This window comes from Castor canadensis, chromosome 4 (assembly GCF_047511655.1).
Source record: "Castor canadensis chromosome 4, mCasCan1.hap1v2, whole genome shotgun sequence".
NCBI lineage: Eukaryota > Metazoa > Chordata > Mammalia > Rodentia > Castoridae > Castor > Castor canadensis.
Window position 1 is genome coordinate 77,236,436 of NC_133389.1, and position 12,423 is coordinate 77,248,858.

Genomic DNA, 12,423 nt, shown 5'->3' on the forward strand with positions numbered 1-12,423 from the left:
ATCATGATTGCAAAAAGACAATGGATGAAGTGTATTACAGCAGTCCAGACCAAACGGATGCCCATCTCTCAGATCCAGTGTTCAAACTCTTCACGGAAGGAAGTAGCTTTGTCCAGGGAGGATGGCAAAAGGCCAGTTCACAGTCACCACTGCTAACATGTGGTGAACACATATAAGATTGCTGTTGTATTGATTGATTGTATTGTATTAAAGTACGGAAAATTGCTGTAATAAGAATTATTAGCTAGTGTGTGTTAGTACTTAGCAACCAAGCCAGAGAATGACAGGCTGATATGCAAATAAGCCAACCCTAAGGTGGCAGTGCCAATAGCAGAAGCTATGAGGACACCACTGGGTATATAAACTCAGAGCCGAAACCCAAACCTCACTTGCCTCCCAAATGATGAAGACCTTGCTGTCAGAGTCCATCCCAAAGCTCTGACATAGCTGTGACATAGAGGCAGCCGCCACTTGAGAGCACTGCCCCTTCTCCTGACAACAGGTGTCGCTAGTGGACCACAAGATCAACCTGCAATTAAGATCAGCTGTAAGGATTCCCTGGCGCCTGACTGGATTTCCCTTATTAGCTAAGAAAACGTTGTGTGGTAAGCAAGGCTTGGGGAAGGCCTGAATAAGTTCCTGGCTGGCTGGGGTAGTAGAGGACAAGATGTTAGGATCCATGTGAGAGTGTTGTGTGGATTTGTTTGAATAAAATCCTGTTCTCTGAAGTAAGAATCTCCTGAGTACTGCTTACTTGTACTCTATTGGTAATGAATTATAAGTGCTCATAACACAACATCATACAGGCTGAAACCCTACCACAAGAATGGCCTGCACAATGAACTAAACTTTGGGCATTGGTCCAGGCATTACAATATGCAGAGGGAAAGTGGGTGAACATCTCCATAGATTCACCAAAGTCTGTCTTTGCCACCCTGCACATGTATGGAGCAAAATACAAGAAAAGAGGACTGCTGATGGTGGGGGGAAAAGAAAGTAAGAACAAAGAAGAAATTCTTCAGCTGCTGGAAGCAATCTAGGAACCATCTCATGTGTCTATTATCCACTGCAGAGCCCACCAAAGGGGAACAGAGTATATCAGTAGTGGCTGGCCAGTCAGCAAAGAGGGCAGCAGAAGAGCTAAGCTCCCCTGGAGCACCAGGGCAAACCACCAAACTTCTGTTGGCTCTGGAGCTGCCTCCCACCCTGAATTAGACCAATGAGGAAGAACAATGAGCAAAAGAGGAAAAAGGAATAAAAGAAAAAGGAGGGCTGGTGGAAGTCACCTGACCAGAGTCTTTTTGTCCCCAGTGCTGTAGCAGCCCTTCTGGTAAAACAACAGCATGGGCTAATGCACTTGGGGAAAACAGCCCTGGAAAACCTGCTGGACAAATACTATTTCATTCCCAAGCTCCCCACCCTGTGCACCCAAATGAGTGCTTAGCTGCATCACATGTGCATGAAACGATGCAAGTCAAGTGCCTAAGCCAATCCTTGGGGTACAAACAACAGGCACCATGCCTTTTGAGGACCTGGAAGTAGACTTCACAGAGGTGATACCCTGTTGAGGATACCAGTACCTCTTGGTTCTTGTCTGCACTTACTCAGGGTGGGTTGAGACTTACCCTCGCCACACAGAAAAAGCATGAGAGGTAGTAAAGGCCCTTTTAAGAGAAATTATTCCCAGATATGGGCTCCCCCTTTCTATTGGATCAGACAATGGACTAACCTTCATGGTGGAAGTAGTCCAGAGCCTGGTTAAAATTTTGAAAATAAAATGGAAGCTCTACACAGCGCCCAGGCCTCAGAGTTCAGGGAAAGTAGAGCGCATGAATTGGGTCCTCAAAATCACCTTAGCCAAACTGCCAAGAAACACAATCCCCCTGGATGGACATGCTACCATTGGCCCTGCTCAGGGCATGCTGTACCCCTGGACCCTCCAGCTACTCAGTCTTTGAGATTCTCTATGGCAGACCCCCCCCTTAAATAGGCTCACAGGGGACCTCAGGAAAATTGGAAATCTAGACATGCTCTAACATCTGCAGGCCTTAGGAAAAACCCTACACCACATTTCCCAGGCAGTCTTAGAAAGGACCCCAATCCCCATGGGTAACTGGGCCCATCCCAACCAACCCAGGGATATGCTATGGGTAAAAGATTGGAAAAAGGAACCACTCCAACCCAGTTGAACAGGTCCCTGTCTAGTAATACTAACAACTCCCATGGCTGTTAAAGTTACAGGTATCACTCCCTGGATTCATCACTCCTGGATAAAGAAGACAGCAGCCCCCAGAGACCATAATGACTGGTAGGCCATCTGTGACCCAAATAACCCCTCAAATTGAACTTCCAGAGAATGTCACAACAGCACACCATTGCCCAAGAGAGCTCCAGCCCTGCTCCAGCCACCTCCTGGAAGCTGGTTTGTCAACACACAGCAGAAGCCTAAGGATTCACCCACCAGGAGATAAATGTATTCCCCTTTCTGCCACCCTTACCCTATCCTGCTGGTTAGCATTGTTGCAATACTGTTCACACTAGGACTGGCTGTCACTGCTCCCAGGATTGGAACATAGGCCAAAGATTACTGCTGGCCTCCTGTTGTCTCCTCATAGTAGGAAGCCTTACTGCTGTGCAGTGCTATCTGCAGCCCAGACCCCAGTCTCAAGCATAAGGTTTCTGATGTGTTTTTGCCTCCTGACGCTATTACATTTTAAGGTTGTCCCATCTAAAGGCCAGGATGACTGCTCAGCTTGCATAAAACCTCTCTCCTTCCAGGGAAGGCTATGATATGCCTTCACCTATTACCAATACCTATCACCCACATGTGGCACATCAATTTCTGAATGCACCAGAGGAGGGACAATTTACTATAAAGGAAAACTGACAGACCTGATGGGGTCCTGCAAGAACAAAGGCATTATAGGGCAGGTGGTTTACTGGAAGAAAGATGGGGACCCCTAAAGGCAAGGAATGATGAAATGACGGGGGGAGGAAATAAACCTCATTATGTCTGGGCACCCTCCCTGGCCACCCTGTCCTCACATCAGTCTACAAAGGGAAAAGCTGCAAATATAGAGAGGCCATCCAGAGACAATTACCTAGATGGCTACAAGCCTTAAAAGACATTGATCTGCCACCACCACAACCCCCATTAAAGCTTCTTCTGGGACAGGGAAACTTAATTTGGAAACCCAACTATACAAGCTGTTAAATACAACTCACCACCTCCTTAATCTTATGAACCCACCATTGTTGGGTGATTGTTGGCTCTGCCTGTCCTCAGGTCCCCTCCATTATGTAGCGGCCCCAGTGAGCCCCCACAACCACAGCATGCATGATGCTATTCCCAACTCTACCAGCATGAAACCAAAAGTAAAAAATATACAGCTATCTTAGAGGGCTCCTAATTGTATTTACAATTCAAGAGGATACTATCCATGGGGGAATTGGCTGGTAGCCAATAAATCCAAAACTGTATAGCCATTGCCATTAGATGTACAGTTGACAGACCATGGTGCAGCAGCCCAGGAACCTTCTTTGTTTGTGGAACCCTTGCTTATCAGTGTTTGCCAGCTAACTGGAAGGGCATTTGCACATTAGCATTCCTCACTCCCCCAATAACCATAGTGCCTAACAATCAGACCTCCCCTGTACCTTTGATGGCCTACACATGGTCAAAGAGAGCTATCCAATTCACACCTTTACTAATTGGATTAGTGATAACAGCTGGAATAGGAACAGGCATAGGACAAATCACCTCATTAGCCTCCTACTATAATCAATTATTTGGAGACCTAACAAATGACATAGAGCAAGTGTCTAGGTTCATAGTAGCCATGCAGGACCAGCTGGACTCCCTAGCATTAGTGGTCCTCCAAAATTGGAGAGGGTTGAACTTACTCACTGTTGAAAAAGGGGGGCTCTGCCTTTTCCTAAATGAAGAGTGTTGTTTTTATGTGAATCAGTAGGGAATAGTCAGAGACGTGGCTCAGCAATTGCAGGACTGGGTCACATGTAGGAGACAGGAATTAGTAAATTCCTGGAACAGATGGAGCAGCATCTGGGATTGGGCCTCATGGCTTTTCCCCTTGGCTGGTCCTCTTTTCATGCTCCCACTGGCCCTCATATTTGGCCCTTGCATTATTACCAACAAAACTCACTTCATTAGCTCACAAATGGAGGCAATAAATTTACAGTTCTTGGTGACCCAATCCAGAACTTGGGACAGGAGGAACCTGATAGAGTCCCAGAAACCTAGGGTTGATGCTTATCCACAAATAGGAAAAGCATTGAAAGGGGGAGTGAACAGGAATATTACCTCAGTGCAGGTTATGGGACATGAGAAATTGCTAGTTAAGCCATAAAATGGGACCAGGGCCAAAATAAAAGTCCCCATGTGGAGATAAAATAACCACCCATTCCCACCTTTCTTTGTCTCCTTCTGCAAACAGACTTCCCATTATAGATCCCCTGCTCTCCATTCCTGCCTTTCTGAAACAGGCCCCCCTGCTGCTCCTACCTAAACAACCCTGGTCCCTATCTCCAGTGTGAGTCCACCTATTAGCAACCAGCAGGTTCCCTGTAATCCAATCCCCTGCACTGCCCTTTAAGAATCCTGTGATTTTATTGCTAGGAATGAAGAATTTTAAGTACGAGCTCATCGGGACCACTGGCGTAAAATTTTTTAAAAATCTGAGTTCTCCTACTTCTCTGAGTGTTGCTTGGCTTCTTGTCTGACAATATTTCCATAACACTAAAAGATAGGGAAGGGAAATACAAAAGAAGCATGATGGGGCCCAGATGGAATCTGGAGGCAGAGAGAGCATGCTTCTCTTCTCCAGGTACTTTTAAAACCTACACTAACCTATGGGAAGGGAAGAACCAGGAGATTCCCATCCAATAATCAATGAGTCAGGTGGTTCCCAGGTGAGGCAAGGGTGGTCTCTGAACAAGGGATTAGTCAATCTGAAAGTAATATTAACTTTCTATGAGTCCCAAACTACCTAATTTTAGCCTGCCTCAAGTGGAAGTTGACACTATCCCCACTCAACTTCCCTAGTTCTTCTTCAATTTCTTCCCTAGAGTGGGAAGAAGGAAAACAGGATGGACCTAAAGGATGACAGCTATGTCCATGGTCTGATCAGAATGTTGTGGGCACAATCCCCTCAATACTGCTCTCCACACACCTAATCATCATAGAGATTGGGCAATACCCAGGAGCAACACAGGTAAAAACCCTTAGAACCAAGTCACTTTGAGGCAGGTTAGAATTAAGGAAAGTTTGGGACTGAGACCTCTCTCTGACTCATCTTAAGAGCTCCACTTTAATTACAATAAGTTAGAAAGAATGAGAACTTGCTCCCTCATGGGTGGGGCACCTGAGAATTAATGAAGGTGCATGTGGGAATCCACCTAGCTCCTCCCTTGGCTCAAAGGCCAATGGAGCCAGGTAATAACAGGTAATCTTTCCCCACCTTCAAGCTTAAGGTGGTATAAAAATGACCTAAAAGAAGCCATGTCCATTCTTTTTTCTTTTTACTCTGATGCAGACCCTCTTCTTACCCAGTAGAGTGGGTAATCCCTTTCCCTATAAACAAAACTCTTCATTTTTACTATAGTCACATGTCCTGCTTAGATTCTTCCACACTGGAGCTCAAGGACCAAGATCTTCTGGAAGACACTTTCTGCTGGTAACAACTTCATTGGCAACCTGTTCCCAACCTCTCCCTTTCATACATGGATGCTTTTTCCTTTCTCTTAAGTTTCTTCCCTGTATTCTCATCCTCCATTATCCATGGACTTCCTTCTTCAAGTTTGTGAGACAAAGAATTCAGGATAAATCTGGAACCCTCTGCTGCTGAGCTACAAGAGCTGTGACATAGCCAGTACAATACACCCTGATCTCACAAGAGGATTCTGGTTTCAATATCATCTATAGCTCTGAAAATCCCCTGGAATCTAGTTGCTGTTCTTTTGTGGTACTGGGGTTTGAACTCAGGTCTTCATGCTTGCTAGGCAGGCACTCTACCACTTGAGCCACTCCACCAGCCCTGCTTTGTGTTGGGTATTTTTGAGATAGGGTCTTACAAACTATTTGCCCAGGACTGGCCTCAAACCACAATCCTACTGATATTTGCCTCCTGAGTAGCTAGGATTACAGGTGTGAGCCACTGTTGCCTGGCTCTGGTTGCTGTTCTAAATCATGTGCAGTTTGAGTATGCACATGACCTGACTTGACAAATAAATGTGTGTTTTAAAAAAGAACAAGCAAACAAACAAAGTAAAACAAAACTATGAGGACAGTAAAAAGATCAGGGGTCCGCAGGAAGGATGAATAGTCACAAAGAGGTTTGGGGACAATGAAATCTTTTTATGTGACACTGTAATGGTGGATATATGTCACAATACATTTATCCAATGTACAACACCAAGAGTGGACCTTAATGAAAACTGTGAACTCTGGCTGGTGGCTCACACCTGTAATCCTACCTATTCAGGATGCAGAGATCAGGAGGATTGCTGTTTAAGGCCAGCTCAGGCAAATAGCTCTTGAGACCCTATCTCAAAAATACCCAACATAAAAAATAGCGGATGGAGTGGCTCAATTGGCAGAGTGCCTGTCTAGCAAATTTGTTAAGTAGTAATTAGCCATGAGAGTGAATGGATGAGGCAGGATAGATAGATAAGGATATATGGAAATTATATTATTTTAACAAATATTTAAAGGACCAGACTCAGACATTAAAAAAAGGAATTAAAACCCAAAATGCCAGAACAGTTAGCCAACCCTTCCCATCTTTTAGATGCTTAAGTTACAAGAATAAGGCTATCTGCATTCCAGGGCTATCTGAATCTGAGTTGCTAACACACTCCTAGGCTACTTGGATGGGTGGAGAATATCACATCTAGCAAATCAAAGTTCTACAGCACACCTTTTGTCCTTGTGATTTGGGAGGGCCTGGATGATACCTCCTTGTTTTAGCACTGATCTTAGTCACCTAGATCCATTACCTTTGTGTATTTTCCCCAGCTCTCCAAAAGTATAAGACTAAGAGATGGGTGCCAACATTTTGAGTCTTTACTCCCATTTCATGCTTGGAGAAAAGGAAATGTTTCTGTCTTTTTTGGCCCACTTCTCCCCACTCTTATCCTGCTTTACTAAATTCCTTTCCTAATAAACGTTACTGTTAAGGTGAACATAAGGCAGCAACATTATCACCAGATACTCTCTGAGTCAGCTAAAATAAGCAAAAGTTTGGGACTCATAGAAACTTAATATTGACCATGCTCTGGCCCAGGAACCCCTATGCCCTTCCTTGCTCATTGATTATTGGATAGAAATCACCTGGTTCCTCCTTTTCCATAGATTAGCATAAGTTTTAAAAGAACCTGGGGAAGAGAAGCATGCTCTCTCTGCTTCCAGATTCCATCTGCATCCACCATGCTACCTTTGCATTTCCCTTCCCTAATTTTAAATAAACTCCATTTATACCCAAGTGTCCTGCCATGGATTCTTCAACACAGGACAAAGAATTTGGAAGTCTTCTGATGATGGACTCCATGTGCCCTCAACACATCCCCCCCACCACAGGTGGATTACCGGAAACTCTCCACCTTGCCCTAAAGAATAACAAATAACCACCTTTAGTTATTTCCTATTATTTTTACTATATTTTTGGTTCTTGTTTGAATTCTTCTCTTGCGGGATGCAAGAACTGAGCTCAATGCTAAAACTTTCTGGTAACAGTGTGAGACCCTGAGTTCAAACCTCAGTACTGCCAAAACAAACAAACAAATAAACAAACAAATAAATAAAACAAACAAGCAACTGTGAACTTGGGCAATAATGATGTTTGTCCAGATTCAACAGTAATAATGTGAAATCTGGGTTTTCACTCCTGGGCGTCCACATGTCAGGTCCATCTACTCACCACTCACTCCTATATGCCAAATAAAAAAGCATGGTGAAAAGAGATTTATTACATGGCCTACACATGCAGTGCTTACATACTGGCAAAGTAAGCACTCAGTCCACCTTTAGCCATCTTCAAGGTACAGACATGAGCTGTAGCTTTAAATAGACAAAGAGTTGGAGCAGAAGATGAAAAGATGTGCAGAGTTAAACAGTCTCAGTTACAGGTATGTTCAATTCCAGTGGGAACTCATTGACCATTATCTCAACCCTTGTTCTTCTAGGGTTTCAGAGAAGTTATTCTTGCTGTCTGTCATCACTTGAGGGGAGCAATCTGGCTCTCATGAGATGATTACTCCTGCTCTAGGGTGAAGCTTCATCATTACAGGTAATTGTCCTTATTTAGAGTGGTTGTCTGCCTGCAGTCTCTGCTGTTCCTTAGGGGTAGTTTCAGTCCCCTGTCATGTTATTGATCTTAAATGTCCTTCCATGATTCTAAGGTTGCTGCAGGACAGAATGGCTCAGAGCAAAGCACAATAGGTAAAAATGGAGACAGAGATGCCAAGTTTTCTGTTTTTAGTTAATTTGTGGGACCAAGTAAGGAGTTAGTGCTTTTCAGCAAAACAGTTTAAACACGTCTTACAAATGTACCACTTTGGTGGACAATGTTGAGAATAAGGGAGGTTAGGCATCTATAGAAGCAAGGAGTGTATGAGAAAAATCTATGTTCTTTCCTATTCATTTTGTTTTGATTCTAAAACTGTTCTAAAAAATGCTACTTTTTTTTTTCAGTATTGGGATTTTGAACTCAGGGCTTTTGTGCTTGCAAGGCAAGCAATCTGCCACTCCCTTTTGTGCTTTAAGTTATTTTTCAGATAGGGTCTCCCTTTTTCCCTGGGACCAAAATCCTTCTACTTATGTCTCTTGTGTAGCTAGGATTATAGGCATGATCCACTGAGCCTGGCCAAAGACGAAGTCTTAAAAAATAACTGAAAGAACACACAGCAAAATAACAATAAATATGCACTAACGTCCTTAGCATGAAAGAACAAAGACCTATGGTTTTCTTTAATCTATTCTCCAACATGAATATGAGCATCCTTGATTACAAAGATTATTGGATAATCCAACAAACATGAAACTTCAAAAGTTAGAGGACTGAGATACTGAAATAGATTGGAGACTGAGATAAAGTACCAGAAGGCAAATGATAATCCCTTGGAAGTAGATACAGCATGACAACAGTGGATTGTTTGATTTCAGTGTAGGATAAGATCCAATGACCTAGCAGGTATTGACACTGGCTAATAAATGCCTTCTCCAGTCAAGTGCCAACCTTCATTTCTGTGCTCTAGGGACTGTTACTGGAAAATCTAGTACTGGTATCAACCTTGGTTCTTTCTTCTGATGAGAGAATAATTCAGGTAAGATAAGAAAATGTAGTAAGAGTAATAGTAAATTTTATTAGAAAAGGAGTATACTTTCACTCTGTTAGGTCAACAAGGAGGGAAACGCCGAATCGGAGCCAAATAACAAAGAAGCAGGCTTTAAGCAGACTTTATTGAGAATGTGCTCTTGGGCGAGGTTCTCTGTCCCCAAAGAACAGGGCTGGAGAAATCGTGCCCGAGAAATGGCAGCCTAGTTTTTATAACCTGGGTGAAGTCAAGAGCTTTGGGTACCATGGAGTGTCAGGATAGGTTGAAGCCTATTAAGGGGAGGGGGCTCAGGGTAATGTGGACCTATCAGATAGGTCAGAACCTACCACCTGCAGGAGCTGCCGTGGCAACCATAGGAGGAGGAGGGGAGAGGACGGTGATTGCCCGCGGCAGGAGTTGCCAGCGGGAGTTGCTATGGTAACCAGAGGGGGAAGAGAAAAGGGGGAGGGTGAAGTGGAAAGTCCCTGATCACCATGCGATGGCTGTCCATTGGCCAAACATCCCAGACTCTTTGGTATAAGGGGCACAGAATTGGTTCTGGCTACTTCCTGCTGAAGGGGGGCAAAGTCAGGGGCTAGGGATGTCTTGGGCTGCTTGGCGGGTGTAAGCAGGCTGGTAGTCATGGGCCTAGAGCAACATTTGGTTGAAGGTTACCTGCATTAACTGGTGGAGGTGGTCTTGGAAAAATCGAAAGAAAAAGGGTGCCAGGAGCAGAAAGAGGCAAATGATCACCAGGGGACCTATCAGTGGGGTGAGAATGTTAAACAGGGTTGGATTCCACCAGCCAGGAGTGCCAGTCGAGGCAGCATTGTAGTGGCACATCTCATTGCTGAGCCTGTGAAGAGACTGGACACAAGTTTCCACCAGGCCTGACTCATTAATATAGTAGCAGCATTCTTCCCAAAGAAAGAGGCAAGTTCCCCCTGTGTCCGCTGTGAGTAGGTCCAACGCGCAGTGGTTCTGTAGAGCTACCTGAGCTAGGGAAGTTATCTGTCTTTGAAGAGAGGCAAGGGATGCTGCTGAGTCTTCAAAGCCTGTCAGCATTGGTTGAGAGAGCCTTTGGGCCTGAATTACTGAGTGAGCCAGGGCACCAGGGCTGAGACTGGTAGCTGCCACTGAGGCTGCCAAAGATTTGCCCACAAGGACAGGCAGGAAGACAGCCATCCTAGTCTTATGTTGAGGTGAGGGCTGGGCTCCTGATGTAAGGTGTATGAGATGAAAGAATTCTCCTCTTTCATACATGGTAAGCTGGGGAACCATAGATACAGGTAAACAGAGCTGGGAAGTTAGGGCCTGTTGGGTGAGGTTTTTTGAAAGTGTGCCATTACACCAAAAGAAGCCTCCTGGAGGGGCCCAGAGGGAGCCCAATATGGTAGAATTAGTGGTGTTGCATATTTTGCCAGGATCAGAGTAGCAGAAGGGTAACTGTTGGGATAGAGGATCTCGATATGAAAGGGCTCCTGCAAGCAGGGTGAGCAGAGGCATGGAGGCTGACTCGTTTGATGGGAATGGCCCAGGTAAGGGAACAGCTATGAGTGGGGGCCTGGACAAGGTGGCACAGAGGAAGCATTTAGTTACATTGTCCAGACCTGACCTATTTAACAAGTTGGCACCTTCCTGCACCAGGGACAGCCAGGAAATAGGGTCCCTCTGGGTTTTGTTCTGAAGGCTGTTTTCTGCCTCCTTGATGGCCTTTGCCTGATCCTCTAGTACTCCAAAGATCACAGGGACCACTCGCTCATACTCCCTCCAGATCTTGAAGGTTGTTGACAGGCATGAGGAGGCCCCATGTGCATATCCCTTGGCTATTACCCTGGTCACCCATCTATCATGCCAGGGGTCAGGAATGTTGAGGTGGAATTTGGAGTCATCATAGTAGACCTCTAGCTTGTTGCCTGGGGAAGACACAGCTTTCTTTATAATCCAATGAATTTTGCACTGCCAGTATGGGCAACCTCCGTATTCCTCAGCCCATTTAGCCCCTTCTTTACAGTATGATCTGGTCTGATCAAACAAAAAACACAAAAAAGGGGCATTACCACAAAAACCTTATTCAGGCATGAGGTTGTAAAATTGAGGGTGAGGGGTCTGCTACATCCCATAGGGGGGCAGTCTCTGGAGCCAATGAGGTGGGTGGTCACCACATTGCCCCTTTTGTATGGCTCTTGGATCTTGAATCTCCAGTGGTAAGGAGAAGGTGGTTCAGACAGGGTTGGGGGAAGGGCTAGGATTAGCATTAAGAGTGTCCCCAACCCAGGAGATCTGAAGGGAAGTGGGCCCCATCTGTGTAACCTGCCAGGTTTTGGTAGAAGTGGTGGATGGGAGGTTTTTAAGGTGGGTGAGGTGGTACCAGGAAGGGTGTCCCAGGAGCTTTGCTGCCAAGGGAGTGGTGAGGATGACAGTGTATGGTCCCGTCCATCTGGGTTGGAGGGGCCTCAGATGTAACTGCTTGAGAAGAACACAGTCACCTGGAGACAGGGGGCCATGGTCTGGCGGAACAGCATCTGACTGAGGTAGGTAGTGATATGTGTGGGCCTGGAGCAGGGAACAGAGGAGAGTGAGGTAAGGTAGGTATCCTGTTAAGGGAGGTGTACTTGATGGGAAAGCATAGGAAAGGAGAAAGGGGCAGCCATACAACAGCTCAAAGGGGCTTAAGCCTGTTGGCTGCCTAGGGGCCTCTCAGAGGCAGGTGAGGACCAGGGGCAGCAGGTCAATCCAGGAGAGCCGGAGCTCCAGGGATAGCTTGGTGAGCTGCTGTTTGATCAGGCCATTGTCCCGTTCAACCTTACCCATGGATTGGGGGTGGTATGGGATGTGGACCTTCCAAGTAATGGCTAGGTGTTCACAGACCAGTTGGGTGACCCTGGAGATGAAGGCAGGGCCATTGTCCAACTGGAGACTTTGTGGAAGACCGAAACAGGGAATGATGTGACAGACAAGAGTGTTGGGTACAATTGCAGCCCCTTCTGTGCCATAGGTATGGCTTCGATCCACCCTGTGAGAGTATCAACAAAAGTAAGAAGATATTGGAATTTTTTGTGTTTAGGCATATGAGTGAAGTCTATCTGCCAG

The 12,423-nt window shown here is 45.4% G+C and overlaps 1 protein-coding gene across 1 annotated transcript; it reads right to left on the reverse strand.

Moving 5' to 3' along the window:
- Positions 1-9,673: 9,673 nt before the first annotated feature.
- On the reverse strand, positions 9,674-12,144 carry LOC109677534 (endogenous retrovirus group FC1 Env polyprotein-like). The gene is made up of 3 exons (XM_020153465.2): positions 12,049-12,144; positions 10,006-11,355; positions 9,674-9,763 (listed from the first exon to the last, which is right to left on the reverse strand). The coding sequence occupies exons 1-3, from the start codon at positions 12,142-12,144 to the stop codon at positions 9,674-9,676; spliced, it is 1,536 nt and encodes a 511-aa protein (XP_020009054.2).
- Between the last annotated feature and the right edge of the window lie 279 nt (positions 12,145-12,423).

What these genes read in the sequence shown, in the direction of transcription:
- LOC109677534 (XM_020153465.2), bottom strand. Translation starts at nt 12,144, where the DNA reads ATGGGTAAGGTTGAACGGGACAATGGCCTGATCAAACAGCAGCTCACC. An exon ending in GGATTGACCTGCTGCCCCTG is followed by an intron (nt 11,356 to 12,048) that starts GTCCTCACCTGC and finishes TTGTTTGATCAG; the next exon opens with ACCAGATCATACTGTAAAGA. An exon ending in ACCTCCACCAGTTAATGCAG is followed by an intron (nt 9,764 to 10,005) that starts GTAACCTTCAAC and finishes TGGTTACCATAG; the next exon opens with CAACTCCCGCTGGCAACTCC.